At 30.2% G+C, this 19517-nt stretch overlaps 2 protein-coding genes across 2 annotated transcripts; one reads left to right on the forward strand and one right to left on the reverse strand.

The window, feature by feature from the left end:
- The first annotated feature begins 4072 nt into the window (after positions 1–4072).
- On the forward strand, positions 4073–4819 carry LOC108320453 (uncharacterized). The gene has a single exon (XM_017551871.2). The coding sequence runs from the start codon at positions 4073–4075 to the stop codon at positions 4817–4819; it is 747 nt and encodes a 248-aa protein (XP_017407360.2).
- A 4266-nt stretch (positions 4820–9085) lies between these two features.
- Positions 9086–18473, reverse strand: LOC108320663 (ubiquitin carboxyl-terminal hydrolase 6). The gene is made up of 18 exons (XM_017552162.2): positions 18259–18473; positions 17427–17572; positions 17240–17275; positions 17039–17146; positions 15572–15672; positions 15344–15470; positions 14841–14900; positions 14683–14750; positions 14351–14401; positions 12708–12816; positions 11984–12072; positions 11413–11482; positions 11200–11280; positions 10999–11094; positions 10106–10154; positions 9879–9989; positions 9720–9794; positions 9086–9461 (listed from the first exon to the last, which is right to left on the reverse strand). The coding sequence occupies exons 1-18, from the start codon at positions 18266–18268 to the stop codon at positions 9406–9408; spliced, it is 1443 nt and encodes a 480-aa protein (XP_017407651.1). The 5' UTR covers positions 18269–18473; the 3' UTR covers positions 9086–9405.
- Positions 18474–19517: the final 1044 nt, after the last annotated feature.

Genomic DNA, 19517 nt, shown 5'->3' on the forward strand with positions numbered 1-19517 from the left:
CATTTCTCATCGAACAAAAATGAAAAGCACCCGAAAACTAGTGTAGAAATTGATTTGCATGTTAATATGTCTTTCCTAATCAATGCATTGTCTTTATTTTATTTAATGGTTAAGGTCCCACTTTTGACCAAGTATCATTATTTATATTCAAATATTAATACCCTAAAGATACAACACTATCAATAATCCAAGGCTTAAATAAGAATAATAAATTTTGCTCGATCCTAAGTTTTGTAGGATACATGATATACTTTACTTTCCATGCTAAATCCATTGTTCATAGTTTAATGATCCAACTTGTTCATAAAAGGTTCATAAATGGTAACCCTTTGTTTCCTTTTTTGTCCTTCATTAATCCCTTGATCTCTCCCTTTATTATTGCTCATCAAACTAAAATGAGAAGCACCCCAAAACAAGAGCTGGAATTTATTTGCATGTGTAATATTTTTCTCTTAATTTCTCTTATATGTGTTTCATTGCTTCTGATGTCTTTTCCGATAAATGCATTCCCTTTATTTTATTTAATGGTTAAGGTCCCACTTTTGACGAAGTATCATTATTTTTATTCAAATATTGATACCATATAAAAAGGTTTAAAGATTAATTCTGATGTATTATTTCAAATAATAGTGTATTATGTATATACATACAAGGGTCTTATAATTCTTCATCTATTAAAAGAATGACAGCTGCACAAATCCGCACAAATTACGTCACAGTTGTAATAATGCCTAAATTACAACAAACACAATATTTGATTGTCTAATATTTGCTAATAGAATATTTGACATATCTTAACACCCTCCACTCAAGTTGGTGCATAGATATTACACATTCCCAAATTGAATAGAGACTCATAAAACACTCTTCTTGACACTCCTTTGATGAAAATATCAGCCAACTGGAATTCTAATCTTGTTCTGTGTGTTCAACGACCACTTAACTTAGTTTGATGGTGCAACTTGTTCATAAAATGTTCATAAAAGGTGACCCTTTGTTTCTTTTTTGGTCTTCTGTTAATCTCTTAATTTCTCTCCTTGTCATTGCTCATCGAACAAAAATGAAAAGCACTTCAAAACTAGTGTCGAAATTTATTTGCATGTTACTATTTGTCTTCATTTCTCTAATAGGCGTTTCATTGCTTTTGATATGTCTTTCCTAATCAATGCATTGTCTTTATTCTATTTAATGGTTAAAGTCTCACTTTTGACCAAGTATCATTATTTATATTCAAATATTGATACCTTAAAGATACAACACTATCAGTAATCCAAGGCTTAAATAAGAATAATAAATTTTGCTTAATCCTAAGTTTTGTAGGATACATGATATACTTTACTTTCCATGCTCAATTCAACTCTTGTTCTTAGCTTAATGGTGCAACTTGTTCATAAAAGGTTCATAAATGGTGACCCTTTGTTTCCTTTTTTGTGTCCTTCGTTAATCCCTTAATCTCTCCCCTTATTATTGCTCATCAAACTAAAATGAGAAGCACCCCAAAACAAATGCGGGAGTTTATTTGCATGTTATTATTTTTCTCTTCATTTCTCTCATATGCGTTTCATTGCTTCTGATGTCTTTCTTGATAAATGCATTGCCTTTATTTTATTTAATGGTTAAGGTCTCACTTTTGACGAAGTATCATTAATTATATTCAAATATTGATATTATATAAAAAAGTTTAAAGAATAATTTTGATGTATTATTTCAAAGAATAATGTATCATGTATATACATACAAGAGACTTGTAATTCTTCATCTATTAAAAGAATGACAACTACACAAATCGGCACAAACTACCTCAGTTGTAATAATGCCTAAATTACAATTAACACAATATTTGATTACCTAGTATTTGCTAATAGAATATTTGACATATCTTAATACCCTCACTCAAGTTGGTGCATAGATATTTCACATTCTCAATTTGAATAGAGACTCATTAAACACTCTTTTTGACACTCCTTTCATGAAAACATCAGTCAACTGCAATTCTAATCTTGATTTGTGTGTTCGACGACCACTCAACATAGTTTGATGGTACAACTTGTTCATAAAATGTTCATAAAAGGTGATCCTTTGTTTCTTTTTTGGTCTTCCGTTAATCTCTGAAATTAATATTGTACTTATTTCTTAAATAAATGCACCCCAACTTGTTCATAAAATGTTCATAAAGGGTTTCATTATCACATCTTCCATTTTATTTTGTAATTTTTGTTTTAAAATTTTCATTATGTAAAATCACACTCGATGTTTTTCTCTTAAAAAAATTAATAATTTTATCTCCGAATACTGTAAGGAAGGGTCAAAAGGTACCCACAAGATATTAGCTATGATCTATGTGTTGCAACCCTTGAAGAAGCCTTTAAGCTACATCCACCATCACTCACAAACCTTGAAGATCTTGTGGTCCTTTCAAATCAACTTTCTAAGAACAATACAACCAAAACGTTTTCCATTATTAAAGAGCTCTTGAAAGACAAAAGTTGTAATACAAGGGTAATTCCGATCTTAAATTTTTGTTATAATTTTTATTGGCTTGTCCTTGTCCAATTAGACAAGGCTATAGTTGCTTTGAAATCCAAGAATCTTTGATTCTTGTAACGAAAATTTAAATGAAGTGACAGATGGAAAATCTCCTTTTTAAAAGGAAACCGAAGTCTCCATCAAACTCTATGTGATATCTCTTTATTTCATCAATATTATGATGAAAACTTAAAAATGTCTTATTTAATAATAATAATAATTTTATTAATATTTGTGTCCATTGAAAATGATTACTTTTGTTAGCCTATACTAGTTAATATTTGTCTGAAATGAAAAGTTAGAAGATATACTGCATATTAGTTTATTAAATTTGTAAAATATATAGATTTGACGCGAGATGAATTTTTCACATTTATAGATATAATTAAAAAATATTTAAATTATTTTCAAATTCAAAAATATATTTTGGGTCATACATTGCAATGAAAATTATTATTTATTTATTTATCTTAATGATAATTAAATTTTAATAGTCAAATAATTTATAGTTATTATATTTAACATTAATGACCGATTTGTCAATTTGAATAATTTATTAATTATTTGTTCATGTCCGTTAAGTCTAATAAATTTGGTTATGTTATTATTAATTATTATATTATTATATATTTGAAGTAAATATTATTTTAATTATATCATGTTGATTTTATAAATATAATTGATATTTCAAACTCTCTAATTTAGACCAAAAATCATTCAAGCCATATGATACCCACACTCAATATTTAAGATCATTATTCTATTTTTAAAATTTAAATATAATTAATACAAATAAATAACATTAATCGTCAGATTATCAATATATGGATGTTGTAATATAGTTCGTAATTTTAAAAAACTTATCCAGTTTTATTTTTTGTTTCAAATTACATTAAAGTAGTAAATTTTGATGTGAATATAATAGAGTTAAAAATGATAATGAAATTTATAATAATTAAGATTTAAAATATTCATGACCTTTTTTTATAAATATATGAAATTTAAATAATATAATTTAACCATATATTGACAATACATTTTGACTATTTATTTTGTAATAATATCACTATATTTCTTATTTAATACAAAACAGTATTATAATTACAGTAACTAATTAGGTTATTACCATAAATGTATATTTTGATGGAATTGATCAATTAAATCTTTAAAAGTTGCAAGAAAGTTGATTTAATATAATACTATGTTTAAATTAATAGTTTGTTACAATAAATTTCATGATTTATTATAGTCCTTTTTGTATTTATTCACAATCTCCCAGGATAGATTAGATAACAGTTAAGATTTTGTTTTATGAATACTTCATGAATCATGAATTAAAATATACCCCATGTGATTAAATATGGAAATGTCCAAAATTACCATAATTAATAATTTCTAACAATGATTAAGAACAAATCTTGCTGTATATATATATATATATATATATATATATATATATATATATATTAAGGTGCTGTCAATAGCCTTGCACCAGTAAAAGTTACCAAGAGAAAGTTTGGAAGAAATCTTTTTTGCAGATAAAACCATGGAAAGCAATGGTGAAGCAGAAAACAGTTGTGGAAAAGTTTGTTCTCCATCATCAGAAAAGCCATCACTGATGCTGATGAAGAAGAAGAACAAGAAGAAGAAGCTTTGTTGCAGATATTGTAACAAGAAGTTCAGCAGTTTCCAAGCCTTGGGTGGACATCAGAATGCACACAAGGCAGAAAGAGCAGTAGCACAGAGAGAGAAGATTCTGAACATGGCTTCTGCATATGGCAGAACTTCATATGTTGGTGGTGTTGATTCAAACAACTGTCATGGATTGAGAGGAAAATCATGTGGGGTGTCAGAAATTTCCATGACTCATTTCAAGCCACATTTTGGACTAACACATGATCATCAATGGTCAAAGCAGTACACTTTGGATTATGTTCAAGCCACAATTCAAAAGTTGCAGACTTTGAATGATGAAGGGAGTGGATTTCATCAAGATCACATATCATATCAACCTTTAACTTTTTCTATACTTGGAGATGAAAAACTAAATTCAGAGTTGTTGTTTAATACTAGTTTATCTAATCAAGAAAAAGATTCTGCAGTGATATCTCGTAATGAAATTACAATGATGCATGATTTGAATGTCAAGAATTCAAGTGGTGATGAGAACTCTGATGAAGAAAATGGTTTTTCTGCAATGGCTGCTGGCAATGCAGTGGTGGAGGAACTTGATTTGACTCTCAAGATTGCCAATAGAGTGGTGGAGGAACCTGATTTGACTCTCAAGATTTGAATCTCAGTTGTTTTTTTACTTCTGGTTTATTTTGTTCAATCAATAAATTTCATCTTTTTATTTTAGAAACTCTTTTTTTGATCTAAATTTGATGGAATTTTGATTTCTTTTCTGTTCATACGAATTAAAGAAATGATGGATCAAGAGTTTTGCAAGAACTCACCCCTTCCTACTAATTAAACTAAACATATGTTTTTTTATATTTAATATTTATGAATTGATGGCTACTTTAAATTCTTTTCTCAGTGCATGGTAATGTTAATTTTGTACTTTTGTTTGCAAAATACAAATTATAATTTTAGTTTTTTTTTTTGCATTCCTTCATTTTATTATATTCTATACATTTTAATATAATGTAATTTATTAAAATAAATAATAACAATAATATGTGTTTTATGAGTTATTGAAATTTTAAATAGAGAAAATAAATAAATAAATCATAAAATAAAATAGATTCATCTTTTGGAATAGATATTAAATCTCAATGGTACATCTGTAACTAATTATTTAATTGATGGTTAAAGAATGTAACAATTAGATATTATAATGTGTGATATTATACTGTATTAATAGCTTACACATTACGTTTACTTATATCCTAAAAGCATTGTCTTTAATTGAAAAAAATAAAACAAGTATTTTAACATTGGTTCTTGAATTGTCTTTAATATGGTCTTGAGAAAAAAAAACTTTGACACGATTAAGAACCAGTGTAATGTAATATCTTTACATACGATCGAGGACGATTTTAATATTAACGGTCGTCGTATTAAATATTAATTTTTAAAAAAAATATGATAAACATGAAAGAGTTAATAAATAAAAATGGAATGAATTAATACATGTCATATCATAGTAAGAATCATTGTTGCGTACACTAATTTTTTAAAAATGATACTTATAAATTTTCGATTTAATATTTATTTTAGTTTTTATTTTTCGTAAGTTTTGTTTAAAGTGATTCTTTATGTTCAAATTGATTTTTGATTTTTTTTAGACATTTAAAGTTATTTCAATTTTTATAATTTTTATTTAATTTGATTTTTTTTTCGCATCTAAATTGTTAATGACATAGTATTTATGTGAGTCATTAGTGAATGATTTGTGTTTAGAGGTGGCTAATGTGAAGGTTTAATTGTTCTTGATACTTTTATGGTTGATTGCAATGATGATTTTCAAGTTGGATTTTACGACTGTGCGAATTTTTGGTGGTTGAACGAACATGGTGTCTTGTCATGGATTCAATTTGCGATAGTGGAGATTTTCGTTTATAATTTGTGATCTTTGACTTTTTGATTTGCAAGTTCGAACTCGCAATGGAGCTTCGTGTGGAGGAGGCACGAAATGGGTCGTTAGGATTTCGCTGTGGCTTTTGTTGGTGATGCAGAGAAGTGGTGGCTGATAAAAGTTTATGCGATGGTCGTGATTGCGCTATTGGTGGCTTCGCTTTTGGTTTGGATGGCTGGCCATGGAGGTTCTCGCGATATGTGGATTTAAGATTTTTTGCAAATTGCTCGTGAGGTTGCATATCTATTATTTACAGCTTGCTCGAAGAAGATGTTAGTTGTCTTGCGATAGTGGTACGAGGAAGAAGATGGTGGTACATTGCGGCTACGTAATGGCGGAGAGGGAGAGTTCAGTGGTCGGTGATGCAGCAACGACCGAGTCAAGAATGTTAGGAAGAAAATGAGATGGTATATTTAGTAATAACTTATATGAACCCTGTGATACTAAAAATTTGGACGCCAGCCGAAAAAATATCAAATTTAAATAAAAAATTACAAAAATTAGAACCTTTTTGAAAGTCAAGAAAATTAAACCTAAATTTTTTGAAAACATTATTCCTTTTTTTAGAATATAAAATTTTATTATTTTATGACTATTTTACGTCAAATCTATATGTAAGTGACGTTGTTATTCTCTTTTAAATGTTTGTTCTGTTTTATATTTATCTGCCTTCCATCAGATACCACAAACCAATTTACAAATATCAAAAGTTTTTTTTAGTATCTCTTATGTCATCATAAGCACAATTATAAATAAAGCATTATAAAAATTGTATACTATAAATATTATTTTACTTTACCAACTATAAGCATTGACAAAATATTATCATGTGCTTATAATTCTAACGTAGTCGAATACTTTTTTAATTCGATCATTGTGTCTATTGAAATACTATATTATATTTACAAACTTCAAACAACTATAAACAGTTAAATTATTAATGAATTGGTTAACTATAATAAATTATTTGATTTTAATACTTTTTTATTTTATATCACGTAATGGTTGTCATTTATTTCATAGCAATTATTATATCCATAATTTTCAAAGTATTTTTTATATTGTAGTTCAAAATAATATAATTAAAGTAATTAATCAATATACAAAAGTAAACATACAATACATCTTATAATATGATAATACATATTTGATACATTATTTTCAATTCTTTTTTAATAAAATATTGTGAGGGTGTTCTATATCATTTTATATTTCATACTATTTAGTATCTTTTTTATCTCATAGACAAGTCTTTATATATATGTGCTTGTGCAAAAAGTTCAATTTCAAAATCTCAAATTATGTCGTCTAATTGGTCATCCATGGTTGAATAAATAGCTTCTTGAAATAGTTACATGTTTGACAGATCTAACAATTAATCATATCCCATCCATGTTATATAATTTATAATAAAGTCACCCCAAATGAAACATGTTTCTTAATCTTTATAGCATATAACCTTTTTTTTCCATTCAAACAATTCACATAATATCCAACATCATAAGTGAATGTTGAATTAATTCAACTTTGACCCACACTTACATTGTATGTGTTGGTGGTTGACATTAGTTGTGTCATATCCATGTAAATATTACTTATTTTAATCCAAAAGGTGAGATTATATTTAATTGAGAAATATTTACTATTTTATGGTTGATTAGCATGTAAAACTTAATTAATATTTATTATATTTCATGAAATTTCGATAATATTTTTTATTGGTCTTATACAAAATCAAAGCAATGACATGAAATCAATTTCAATAAAATACGTATCAAAATAATACAATTAGTTGAATTGTAGATTAAAATATATTTACTAATAAACTATTCAAAAGTGATAGTAACATCATAATTCAATATTTGACATAGTAATTATGCATTGTTTTTTATATAAAAGAAAATAAAAGGATAATTCAAATTGGAGATAGTAATTTCATCTTTATATTGAATCCCAAATAAAAAAAGTTTCACTCAATCCACACACTTAACAAAATTTTTATTACATAACACTTTAATCAAGGGTTTAATAAAATATATAATTTGTTGGGTTGGACACAATCAATATCATTACAAAAGAATCAATAGAATCAATATTAATTATTTAAAAAGTATCATAAATCATAACTATAAATGTCAAAGTTCATACTCCTATTTTCCAAAGTGCAAAAGTAAGATATAATTACATTTCTAACTAGTCAAATTAATTAGTCTTTAATAATATAACTAGTAAGTCACTAATTAACCATTAATTACATAACCAAATAACTATAGCACTTAACAACTAAATTTAGTATATAATATTCCTAAATTTAATAAAGTTTTAGGAATGTATTAATACCGATTATTTAACTAACATGTAAATGATAAAATAATTGTAATTAATATATTTTTTGTTGCCTAACTAATAAAAAAAAAAACTAAATTATAAACTATGCTTGTTTAAAGATAGAGAAAAGGTAGAGAAGTGGCAGGAGAAGAGAAAGACAGGTGAGAGGAATATGTTATCATCTTAATGTTTTGTTAAATACTGCCAAAATAATTATACCACTTAAATTCACTCTACTAAAAAAATACCACTTCCATTGTTTAAAAATTTAAAAACTAATGTCCATATACAAACTACAATAATAAACAATATTTTAATGTCCAGAATATGTTGGAAATGAACACGCATTTTGCTTTTCTTTTCAAAATATTATCCCCTCTTACCGTCATTAATCAATACCGACAATACCGAAAAAGCATGTCAAACAATTTTAAAAAATAAAAACTTGAAAAAGCTTAACATAATAACATATTATCTAGTACTGTTAAATGAGCTCATGAAAATTATATCATCTAGCATTAGTAGTGCATTCTAAACATGATTTTTAATTTTAAAAAGTAGCTATGAATTTCTCTATAATGAAAGCTCCTATTAGTATGTCAATAAAGAAGCAATTTTATAAAAGAATGTTAAAAGAGAAAACATTTCATATGAACAGGTAAAAAATGTTTGAAATTATAAAATTAAATAATTCACCTGTCATAATCAAATTAAATAAGCCTATGTCATAGAGGAGGTTGATCTCGCTTTTCAAAGAAATATACTTGGCTTCATCGTAAAACAACAGCTGCTACTTCATATTCAACTCAACTGCCTCTGGGATCCATGGCACCATGCCATGCTTTAACTCAAATCCTTATACATCCTTTAAAAAATACAATACCTAAAACAAACACTGACTAACAACCACCATTTCTCACTCGCAATCCATCAATCTCCGAGGTAAATCATCAATCTGCTCTTCCTAGCAATTACACAGATACAACACGAGCCTTGTACATGATTATATACGCCATATGCCAATCACCTGGAGACAGATGACAGAATTTTTTTACGGGGTAAACATATAAACAAATTTGAAGTTTATAAAATAACGAATGCCCTTTTGATTTCCTAATCATAAAAACTAAAAAGATAATAAATTTGTTAATCCTTGAGAGAGGAATTCAAGCTACAAATATACAAATTAAGGATAATGCTGCTAGGTTGAAATTCGGAGAGGGAAGTAGGGTGGAGGAAGAAGTAAATAATATCCATGTCCGTAAATTAATTATATGATATTCACCTCCTCCAGAGAGTCTAGTGATGTCGTCTTCCACTCTTGGTTTGGGATTGTCATCGTCAAACTCAATCCATTTCCCTGCCAACAACAAAATAAATATTGTTTGAAAGAGGCCAGGACAGATGGTTAGATACAAACACAATTCTATTTCCTAGAACCAACCATTCTCTTGCTTGACCCAACCAACATAATGTCCTGAATCAGCACTTCTACCCTTGTGGGTCAACACAGCAACCAAATCATAAATTCCAGTCATCTGTGTTTCCTTTTCACCTATAGACGGAGAATGATGAAAACAAAGCAGAAAGAGAGTTAGTGTGTGTGCATAAGTGTGTATAAATTACTGGCAGCAGAAAATAAATGAGTAGCAGATCGTTGCAAGTTTTTACCCTCGTCCATGGGAACTACAGATGGCTCCCCATCAACGTTCGATGATCCCTGAATCAACAAAGAAGCAAAATACACAGAATTGTATTTATTTATGCTAACTGTAGTAGTACGTAGAATATGCAAGGGGCGTTAAATGGACTGAAATCAACTGTAATGATCGATACATAGAATCAATGTATTTCAAACCAATAAGTTTTTTTGTAAAAGAAAAATTAGATGAGTTTTAACTTGGGTCGTATATACATATCCTGCTAACCAATGTCTTTCTTTTACAAGAATATAATTAAAAAATCTTCTCAAAAAACTAAACAGTTCTGTAATTTTATTTGTAAAAGAAAAAGTTGTTTTTCACCCGCATATAGGAAAAAAAAGAAAAGCATTACTTGTTTGATTTAGTTTTTTAAAACAGTTTTAGTAACCCATTTGAAAAACCGATTTTTAAAATAAGTTAGGAAAAAACTCGAAAACCGCTTTAGAAAGAAAATGAAGGAAGAATGGAAATAGAAGGAGGATTTTGTCTGGCAGCAATGGAGTCCGGTTGAGAAATGGAACAAGTGGTTGAGAAAACTAAAAACAGAAAACACAATCATTTTTTAGCTGTTAAAAACAGAAAAACTAAAACAGTAATAAAAAAGTTTAGCTTTAAAAAATAAAAAAACTGAACTGTTTTTAAAAACAGTACAGAAACAAGCCCTTGGTATTCCACGGAGAATGAAATCCCCGTCACAATATTCTATTTAGGAACAGAACTCAATTCTCCACTCCAAATTCTATTGCGGATCGATGGGATGAAATTACAACTCCATGCTTATGACAGCAAGCATGGAAATCATCGAAGGGAATCACAATCACTGCATATCAAAGATGATGTTAAGTTTGGCTGTTTCCTAACCTCAGCGTCGGCCATTTTCACATCATTTTCCTTCTGAGCAGAACTTGTATCATTCACTTTCAGACCAAGCTTTTTGCCTTCCTCGTTTCTTAGGATCTAAAGGTACAATATCCAAAATGTATAAAACCACACATTATAAGCAAGCATCTTTCTTCTTACAAACAACCATAAGATTTTCATATTTAAAGACAAAAAGGATACCTGTCTAGGAGCATCCAGTTTTTTACGAAGATCATCTGAACAAAAATCATAAACATCCAACTCCAGAGGATAATCCACTTTCTGAGATAACCAAGCACAAAGGCATAATAAAATAAATTTCAGAGCAAGCAAAATCTTTGAATGTAATTAGTCAAAACCCAACAATGACCATCAAAAAAGAAAAAAACAAAAGGAGAAAATAGTGAATGTTACCCGTAAAATCTTAGCTTTCTGGTTGGATTCCCTCTTCCAAAAGAAACGGACAAACTGAACAGTCAAGTACCTTGAGAAGGCAAAAGTTGAAAAGTGCACCACTCAGCAATTACCAATGAAAAATTAAAATATGACAAAAAAAGCAACCGACCTTATCTGATGAACTACTAGGCCAGTATTTGAGAACCAACTTTGTAAAACGCAGACCAATATTTTAACTATAACCCATGAGACAGATCATAAGTTATACAGTAGAATCTTAACAACTCTTTCAAACAAGGTCTCATGAGTCATTACTAGTATCGTTAGTTTAGACCATCCACACGCCCGTGGAATTAGAATGTACAGCCAAAATTAGGCTGACTCCTTTTCAATAGACTGAAGAAGGATGTCTTGGCACAGTCAATGCAGAAACCAAGCCTAAATAGTAATCTTATCTAGACTCTTTATGCAAGTTATACTATCAAAGATAGCTTGTACATGTATAGCTCAAAGTGTAATCCAACTGAAATCACGTGGCATCAAAGAAAACAGTATCCAAAAAATATCATTTGAAAAGGATAATATCAACCTTGGCAGGGCATTAATGCGTGATTCCTTCAAGTATGTAGCACTACGGCCCAAAGCAGGTGAAGCCTTTTCTAACTCAGATTTTAAACCCTACAAAAGTAAGCTAGGTTAGTAGAAGCTCACAAGTGTATTCATCATAGCAAACAATATTTAATAAGATTAAACAATTTGATAGACCTAAATTAGTCAAACTATTGAATTTTCATTTAGCAGTACTTATATGAGGGGATGGAGAAAAAGCTAAGAATAATAGTAATTCTAAATTAGTAACCTGTGGCGATACCAATGGTTAATAAAGTCAACATGTTACATATTAACCACTGCATGAAGATCTTTGGTTAATAAACAGGAAAAAATTTACCAATAACTTCTTTATTGTTAATTTCCTTCTGGTTTGTGTGTGCATGCATGCACAAGCGTGCTACACTCATTTGAACCAACCTAAACCGTGGCTACTTCCCACTCCCAAAAAACTCAGTCCAAAACCAAGACCTTGGCAAACCAAAAAAATGTCTTTGCGGCAGGTAACAGTGCTAGAGATAAACTATAACATACTGGTTCTCAAGAGCCAATTATTTTTCAGCAGTAGAAGGAAACACAAGTTGCAGACCAAATAAGAAAATTATAAAGTAAACTTCCAGAGCAACATATCACTGAACTTTCACTGCATAATAGTTATACATGTGTCTCGGTGTAAAGACAAAGAGAAATGGCTTAGCACTTACATGTTTAATCCCTTCATGTAAATGGTTCACCTCCTGCGATATGTGGCATTTAAGTGAATAAACAGACTCTGATTCCGAGCTTTCTTCATTACTCTCTTGACAATGAATCCTAACATGTTATCCAAAAAAAAATGGAAAACGACTATAAATTAACAGGATGCAATTTAAGGGGCACCAATTAGCATTTTAGTATATTTAAAAAAAAATGTGAACTGTTGTCTCTATTAATCCAAAAAAAGAGTGAACTGATCAGAGTGCACCACAAAGCAAGAACTACAATGTTACACATGTAAAAAACAATTTTTTTCCAGCCAAAAGACTCACAGAGTCATGGACACATAAACTATAATACAAGTCCAAACCCTCGCTAGGTTACCACTTCAAATATGAAGGGGGAGGATCAAAATTGACGTACTCATGTACTGTAGTCCATATATAAATGTGCTTTAATTACCGTTGCAGCATGGCAACCGCAACTCAAAATTCTGATTTTCTACCATGTATATGTGTAATTAAAATACCTAAAATCATATTTATAACACACACACACGAGCTTCCACAGACTCAACTCTACAGTGGTCATTCCTTGAATAAAAATATTTAAAATTTCATTCATGAGTGCTTACTGATAATTTTTTTTAAAACTTTTTAAAAATTATATTATCATAAGAATTTTCTTAGTACATGTATCTGAGGAAATTTTACTAAGATTGAGTTAGAAAATTATTTTGTAAAATTAGGGTGGTAAAGAATAAAGAGCGACAATTTAAATGTTTTAATGTATTAAAGGAATTCAATTAACGTGTCAGAATACACACACAATAACCTATTTTATTTTAAATGTGCAGAAGAAGTTGAAAAATAAATCTAAACATCATTATTAAAAAATAAAATAAAATAATATCATATAATTATTAAATTTCAAATATGGGTATATGATTAACACTTACAACTGAATCATTGAAACATTTTAACTGTAAGGTATTTAAGAAAAAGGAATCCGAATATGCATTAAATAAAATATACTTTGCTATTCTTGTAAAGATTTTATTTAACCAACCCATGCATAGTAGAAAAACTAGCTTCATTTGTAAGTTGATAATAAGCAGCTTTATCTTAATTCCTAGTTGCATCAAATTCAAAAACATTGTCGGCAAACAATTTCTTCATTAGCATAGTTATCACCCTCAGGTGTTAAATAAACGTTGCCTTTATTTTTGTATTCCATGAGCTACCAACTAATAGGTTTAATTTCTAAAAGTATGATAAGTGGATAATGTGCTTTCTCTGAGAAGTACCACTGATGCAATTTGCATACAAGAGGATGACAATGGAAAAGAAATAGCAAAAGACAATAATTGACGAGATGACAATTGAAACCTGGCAACCTCAGAGGTTAGGATAAATATAAAAAGATTCATAAAGAAGATGACAATGAGACGTCCACAGGTTAAAATCAATAAAAGAAAGAAACTACTTGCTTTCTCATATATTCAAGGAAAGCCTGTCAGATCCCTAGATTCAAATAGTACCAAGAACAATGCTACAAATGAGAAAAAAAATTAATCTAGAGTACTTTGTGGATGTAACTAACATATTGCACATTAGTAGCCAACAATTGAAGAGAAAGCATTGGAGTGTACCTGCTAATAAGTTCTATGCCAAAGATGGCCTTCACAGCATCAAGATTTTCACTGAAAACAAAATAAATTTTATTAGATTGAATTAACATTCTGAAATCAAAGAAGTGGATGAAAAATATTGAGTAATATATTATAAATCGGGAGAGTTCGACAGATCTAGTATGCCACAGTGAGAAGTACAGAAAATGTTTATCAATACCCACTGTTTAACAATTCATTTAAATCTGACACCTTTTTCTAAACAATAAGCATTAGTTGCAAGATACTGTCACAGTTGCAACAAGATACTGTCACAGTTGCATGCAGTTCCCAATAAACATGCACAACGTTACCTAGATCCAGGGGATCTGAGGGACTGAGAGAGTGTGTATAGAAGTTGTGTCCAACATTCTTCAGCATCCTGTTAGACATGAAAAACAAATTGGGTAAGGTAAACCAATTCACTAGAGTGGTAAAACTAATTCCATAAGCTGGTATGCAACTTATAAACCTGTTGCATGAACACTCCATTATGCAGCTGACCAAATTGAGGATATTTTTTCCGCAATACCTGGCCATTCACCGTACCCAAAAAAGGCATGAGGCAAGCTCAGAGCAGCAAACAAATATCAAAAGAATTATGAAAACATAGCTTTTTAATGTACAATGACAAAGAATAACTAGACAGCAGAAAAGCCCTAAAATAAAAGTAGCCAAAGATAAACATCAATAAATTCCTAAATCACATTCTAAAAGTGAAGACCCTCCACTTTGGATGGTAATTTCAAAAGGAAGTCATGAATATATTGACCACAAAAAATGGGCATACATAAACATTTCGATACAGAAACTAATATATACATCAACCAGCACTCCCAATTCTGCGTGCTATTGTAACATTTCAAAAAAAAATTTAAAAAAAAGGTCTTCTCACCCACAAACATGTTACAGAGATAAATAATTTTTTAAAGATGAACAATTAGTTATGTAATGAACACTATAAATATAATGTACCATCCAAAATTGCATTGGCGCCACAGGCTTGACACTTTTATCAAGCTCATTGAATAAGTCACGGGTTGCAATGGTCAACATATGAGAAGATGGATCCACGTCATTGTTTCGTCCTGAATGTGAGTACCTGATTCCAAGAAAGTTCATAAAATATTCATCATATTTCATTGTCTGCCTCAAAAATGCAACAAATAAAATGTAAATTCTTACTCCTTGAAAAAGACTTACTTAATCAAAGATGACTTTAACTCAGGCACAGAATGAAGGCATTGCAATGTTGAGTTCATATAACATGTATTTCCCAAATTGAAAAGACCAGCCGTGTGTCCCTGGGAAAATCAATCCATCACACAGGCCCCACCCACCCCCAGAGGAAAGAGGAAAAATAATCAAATGCTAAAACAAACAAAAAAATGAGTACGACTCAACCAAACTAAAGAAGAAAATAAACAAATAAAAGATGTTAAATTAAACATCCTTCACACAAGTGAAAACATGGCACAGCTGAAACTAGTCATTCAATGATAATAAATTAACTCCATCAGTGTTTCATCCTTTCAGGACTGAATTGCTGCTATTTTATAGATAAAAGTGATGGCAAAATGTGAAACCCAAGGACCAATTTTATATCACTAAACTCAGAATATCTCCTAAAAAGATTTCTGTAAAAAATAGTCATTCAATTATAATAACTCACTTAGTGTTTCATCCTTTCAAGACAAAATCACTGCCATTTTAAGAACCAGTGTGATGGGAAAATGTGAGACTTGAGTATCAACTTGATGCATGTTATCAAGAACCGATTTGATATTTTGTTTAAATGGATGACCAATGCAATGCCATGTATATCTTTAGAGGACCGGACATAAGAACCCAAGACCAATTGAACAAGAGATCAAACACAAGAATATCTTCAATCTAATGAACTTCTATTGAGAAATAAAACACAAAATATGACATTCAAGTACCACCTTGATTCAGTTATCAAGAACTGATATGATGTTTTGTTTAAATGGATGACCATGCAATGCCATGTATATCTTTAGAGGACCAGACATAAGAACCCAGACCAATTGAACAAGACCTGGATATCTTCAACCTAAACTTCTATTGAGAAAGAAAACACAAATTTGATATAGACAAGACAGTAAGGGTCCATTTAAGCTTTAAAAAATTGATTTTATGTCGACTTCCTTGCTCATAAGCTACTATTTTTAAGTTTCTGAGCTAATCCTCACATTAAACAACTCAAAATGATACCTCATGCATTGTTTAACATGCTCAGGCTTCTCATCCATCTCCCAAGATGGTCCGTGGAAGAAAAATGTGATAGGTAAGAGATGACAACCGTGCTGAATTGTTTCTTTTCAAATCAAATCACAGGGAAGGTTAGCTAGAGTTTTAAGAGAAGAATAATAAAAATGAAGACAGAGGGGCTATTGTCGATCTGTTTCCCAGTTTCACGGTTGGGTTATTGGAAAGGATTGACTTTTAAATTTGAACTAAAGGAAAAAACTATTAGCCTTATGTGTTCTATAAATGACTGATAACACAAGAAAAGAGTAATATATTAAATATCAGTTAAGATACTTATAAATCATGTCCGTTACTTGAGAACTACCACTACTACAAAAATTACAAACACAGATATTTTGCAGTTCATCAACTAGGGCGTGTGTAAGAGTTCAAACTTACAACAGCAACTACTTGTTCTTCTTCAGGGAGATCTTCAACAAAAACAGTTCCCTTCTCTGGAGACTTCACTATTTCATCAGCTGTACCCATCATCATTAGCTTTTGACCCTGAAAACAGGAGATTTTGTGGATCGATTAAATGTAAGAAAACACGAAACGTAGAAGAACGGTATTGCAAAAACACATGCTAGCATTGCTAACCTCTTTCACTCCTAATGTTGACCAATCAGCGTCATCCTGCATTGCAAGATGAAATCAAAGGAAGAAAAAAGCTTCGAAACAACTTCATTCTTGGTTATTATTAAGATCTTTTTAAAAGACCTACTAAGATTAGCCTAAGTTTTCTTTTTCTCATTACTTAAAGTAATCACTTCAACAATCTATTTACCTTCAAAAGACCACCCTTGACCATAATCTTTTGTCTTTCAGGAGGCACACCAGTCAAATCGTACAATTGGCATTTAAAGACGTAAGGAGACTGGGTAGTGTCAATTTCCACTTCTTTGAAAATCTCTTTTTGCCATTTTACACTTACTGCAGAGAAAAAATCAGTAGAGTATCAGAATGATAAAATCAGATAAAAGAAAACAGCAGTCCACAAGGCAGCACTGCAATATATCAGTTAACGGAACCCGAAATCGTACGGAAAACCAGGACTATCCGTTTATCGCTAGCATTCCATCAGCTTAACGATAACATCCGTTAAGAGATGTAAAACGAGGAAAACATCCATGCACAGTGAAAAATATTTAAAACCAGCTACCCAGCGTAACTTCTTCACTGCTCCTATAGCATAGTTATACTTCAAAAGAAGTTGAATGCAGCTACCTCTCCATTTTCGAAAGTTCCAATAAACCAAAAAAAAAAAACATTTGAATATCGATAATAAGTCAGTAACAAAGTTCCCCGAACGAACCGCCAAACATGAAAGCAAATATAACACTGAATCATCCTAGCTTACACAGAACAGATTAATTTTAAGAAAAAAACCATAAATCAAGCTCAAAAGGCAACATCCCATCCGAATTCCAAATGAACGCAAATTCTTTATCTCTCTAACACAACCCCTAAATTACGAGCGCCGCATCTCTCTGAATTGGAAAACGCAGCAGAAATCGAAAAAAACAGCAGCATATAAAATTGGAAAAGAAGGCAACGAATGCACAGAGAAGAAAGGAACAGTGGCTTGCGGGAAATGGAAGAGAGAAACGGTGCGAGACCTGTAATCATGACTGCAGAAGGATCGAGGAGGGAAGAGAGAGTGAGATGAAGAAGAAGCAGAGAAGAGGTTGGCTTGAAGAAAGGGCAAAGGGAAAGGAACTGAGGCCTTTCTCTTGTTGGTGTTTGGGGGCTTATATTTGGGGCGAGAACACTCTCTGGCCCACTTCTTTTTGCTCCTGTTCGACGAACCTTACCCAACCCCACCAGACTCTTCTTAAATCAACCTTCCCAAAAACATTCACGAATTTTTAGTACCTCCTTAAAATACTTATTTTTATACAATTATTGTTAAAACTTAAAATTAATATCTTTTTAATATATACATTATGTTTTTACGTTTATAATTAATCAATTTACTTGTGACAAAAAGTTTATTTTTAATTATATCTTGTTTTCACCAAATTTGGCTGAGGTTTCTTCCAAGATTATAAGACTCTCTTATCGTCCTTTGTTAAAAAATTTCAAGTTTCAAAGGTGATCGGATGTAAGATTTATATGTAAAAGACTTTTATAGTTAAGTTAGCAAGAGTATATATAACTAATATATATTTTTAATAAAATTATTTTTATTAAAAATAGTTATAAAAATAAAAATAGTTTGTGTATTTATTTTTAAATAGTTTTATATTATAAATATTTATTTGAATTAAGAGAACAATTATTAAAAGGATAAAATATTTGATTTAATTTATAAAATAATTAAAGTTAGATAACGGTTATTTAAAGGGTAAAAATATAAATGTGATTATTTTAATTTAAAATAACGATCGCTTGAACAAATTTGAAATATATATAGAGGGGTTTGCTTGGGTACGTTGTTTCTTGGTATATTGTAGTGATGTGTATCGAAATTTTAGTAGACAAAAATATTCTTATATATTATGGATTCTAGGTTAAAACGTCACTCACCTCTCTCATTCATCTCAACATTTTCTCTCTCACTCTAACATTTCTCTGTCATCCCTATTGTAGTCCTAACCGAAAAAAATTAGAAACACTCATTTAATCCTAATCCACATTCCTCGCTTATCCAATTTGTTTCTCTCTTATCTCCATCCTCTCTCACATCCACACACAGTAACCCACGACACCGCAATTTGTTGCTCTTGCTTTGTCGTTCATTTGTTTTTCGATTTAATAACAAAATAATTGATGAGGTTGATGTTGATTTTTTTATTGAAAGGTTGTGTTATGTCTTTTCCCTTCTAGTTGTAATTGAATTTGTAAAAAAACTAAAGTTTACCATAATTTCAATAAT

Source organism: Vigna angularis, chromosome 9 (assembly GCF_016808095.1).
Source record: "Vigna angularis cultivar LongXiaoDou No.4 chromosome 9, ASM1680809v1, whole genome shotgun sequence".
NCBI lineage: Eukaryota > Viridiplantae > Streptophyta > Magnoliopsida > Fabales > Fabaceae > Vigna > Vigna angularis.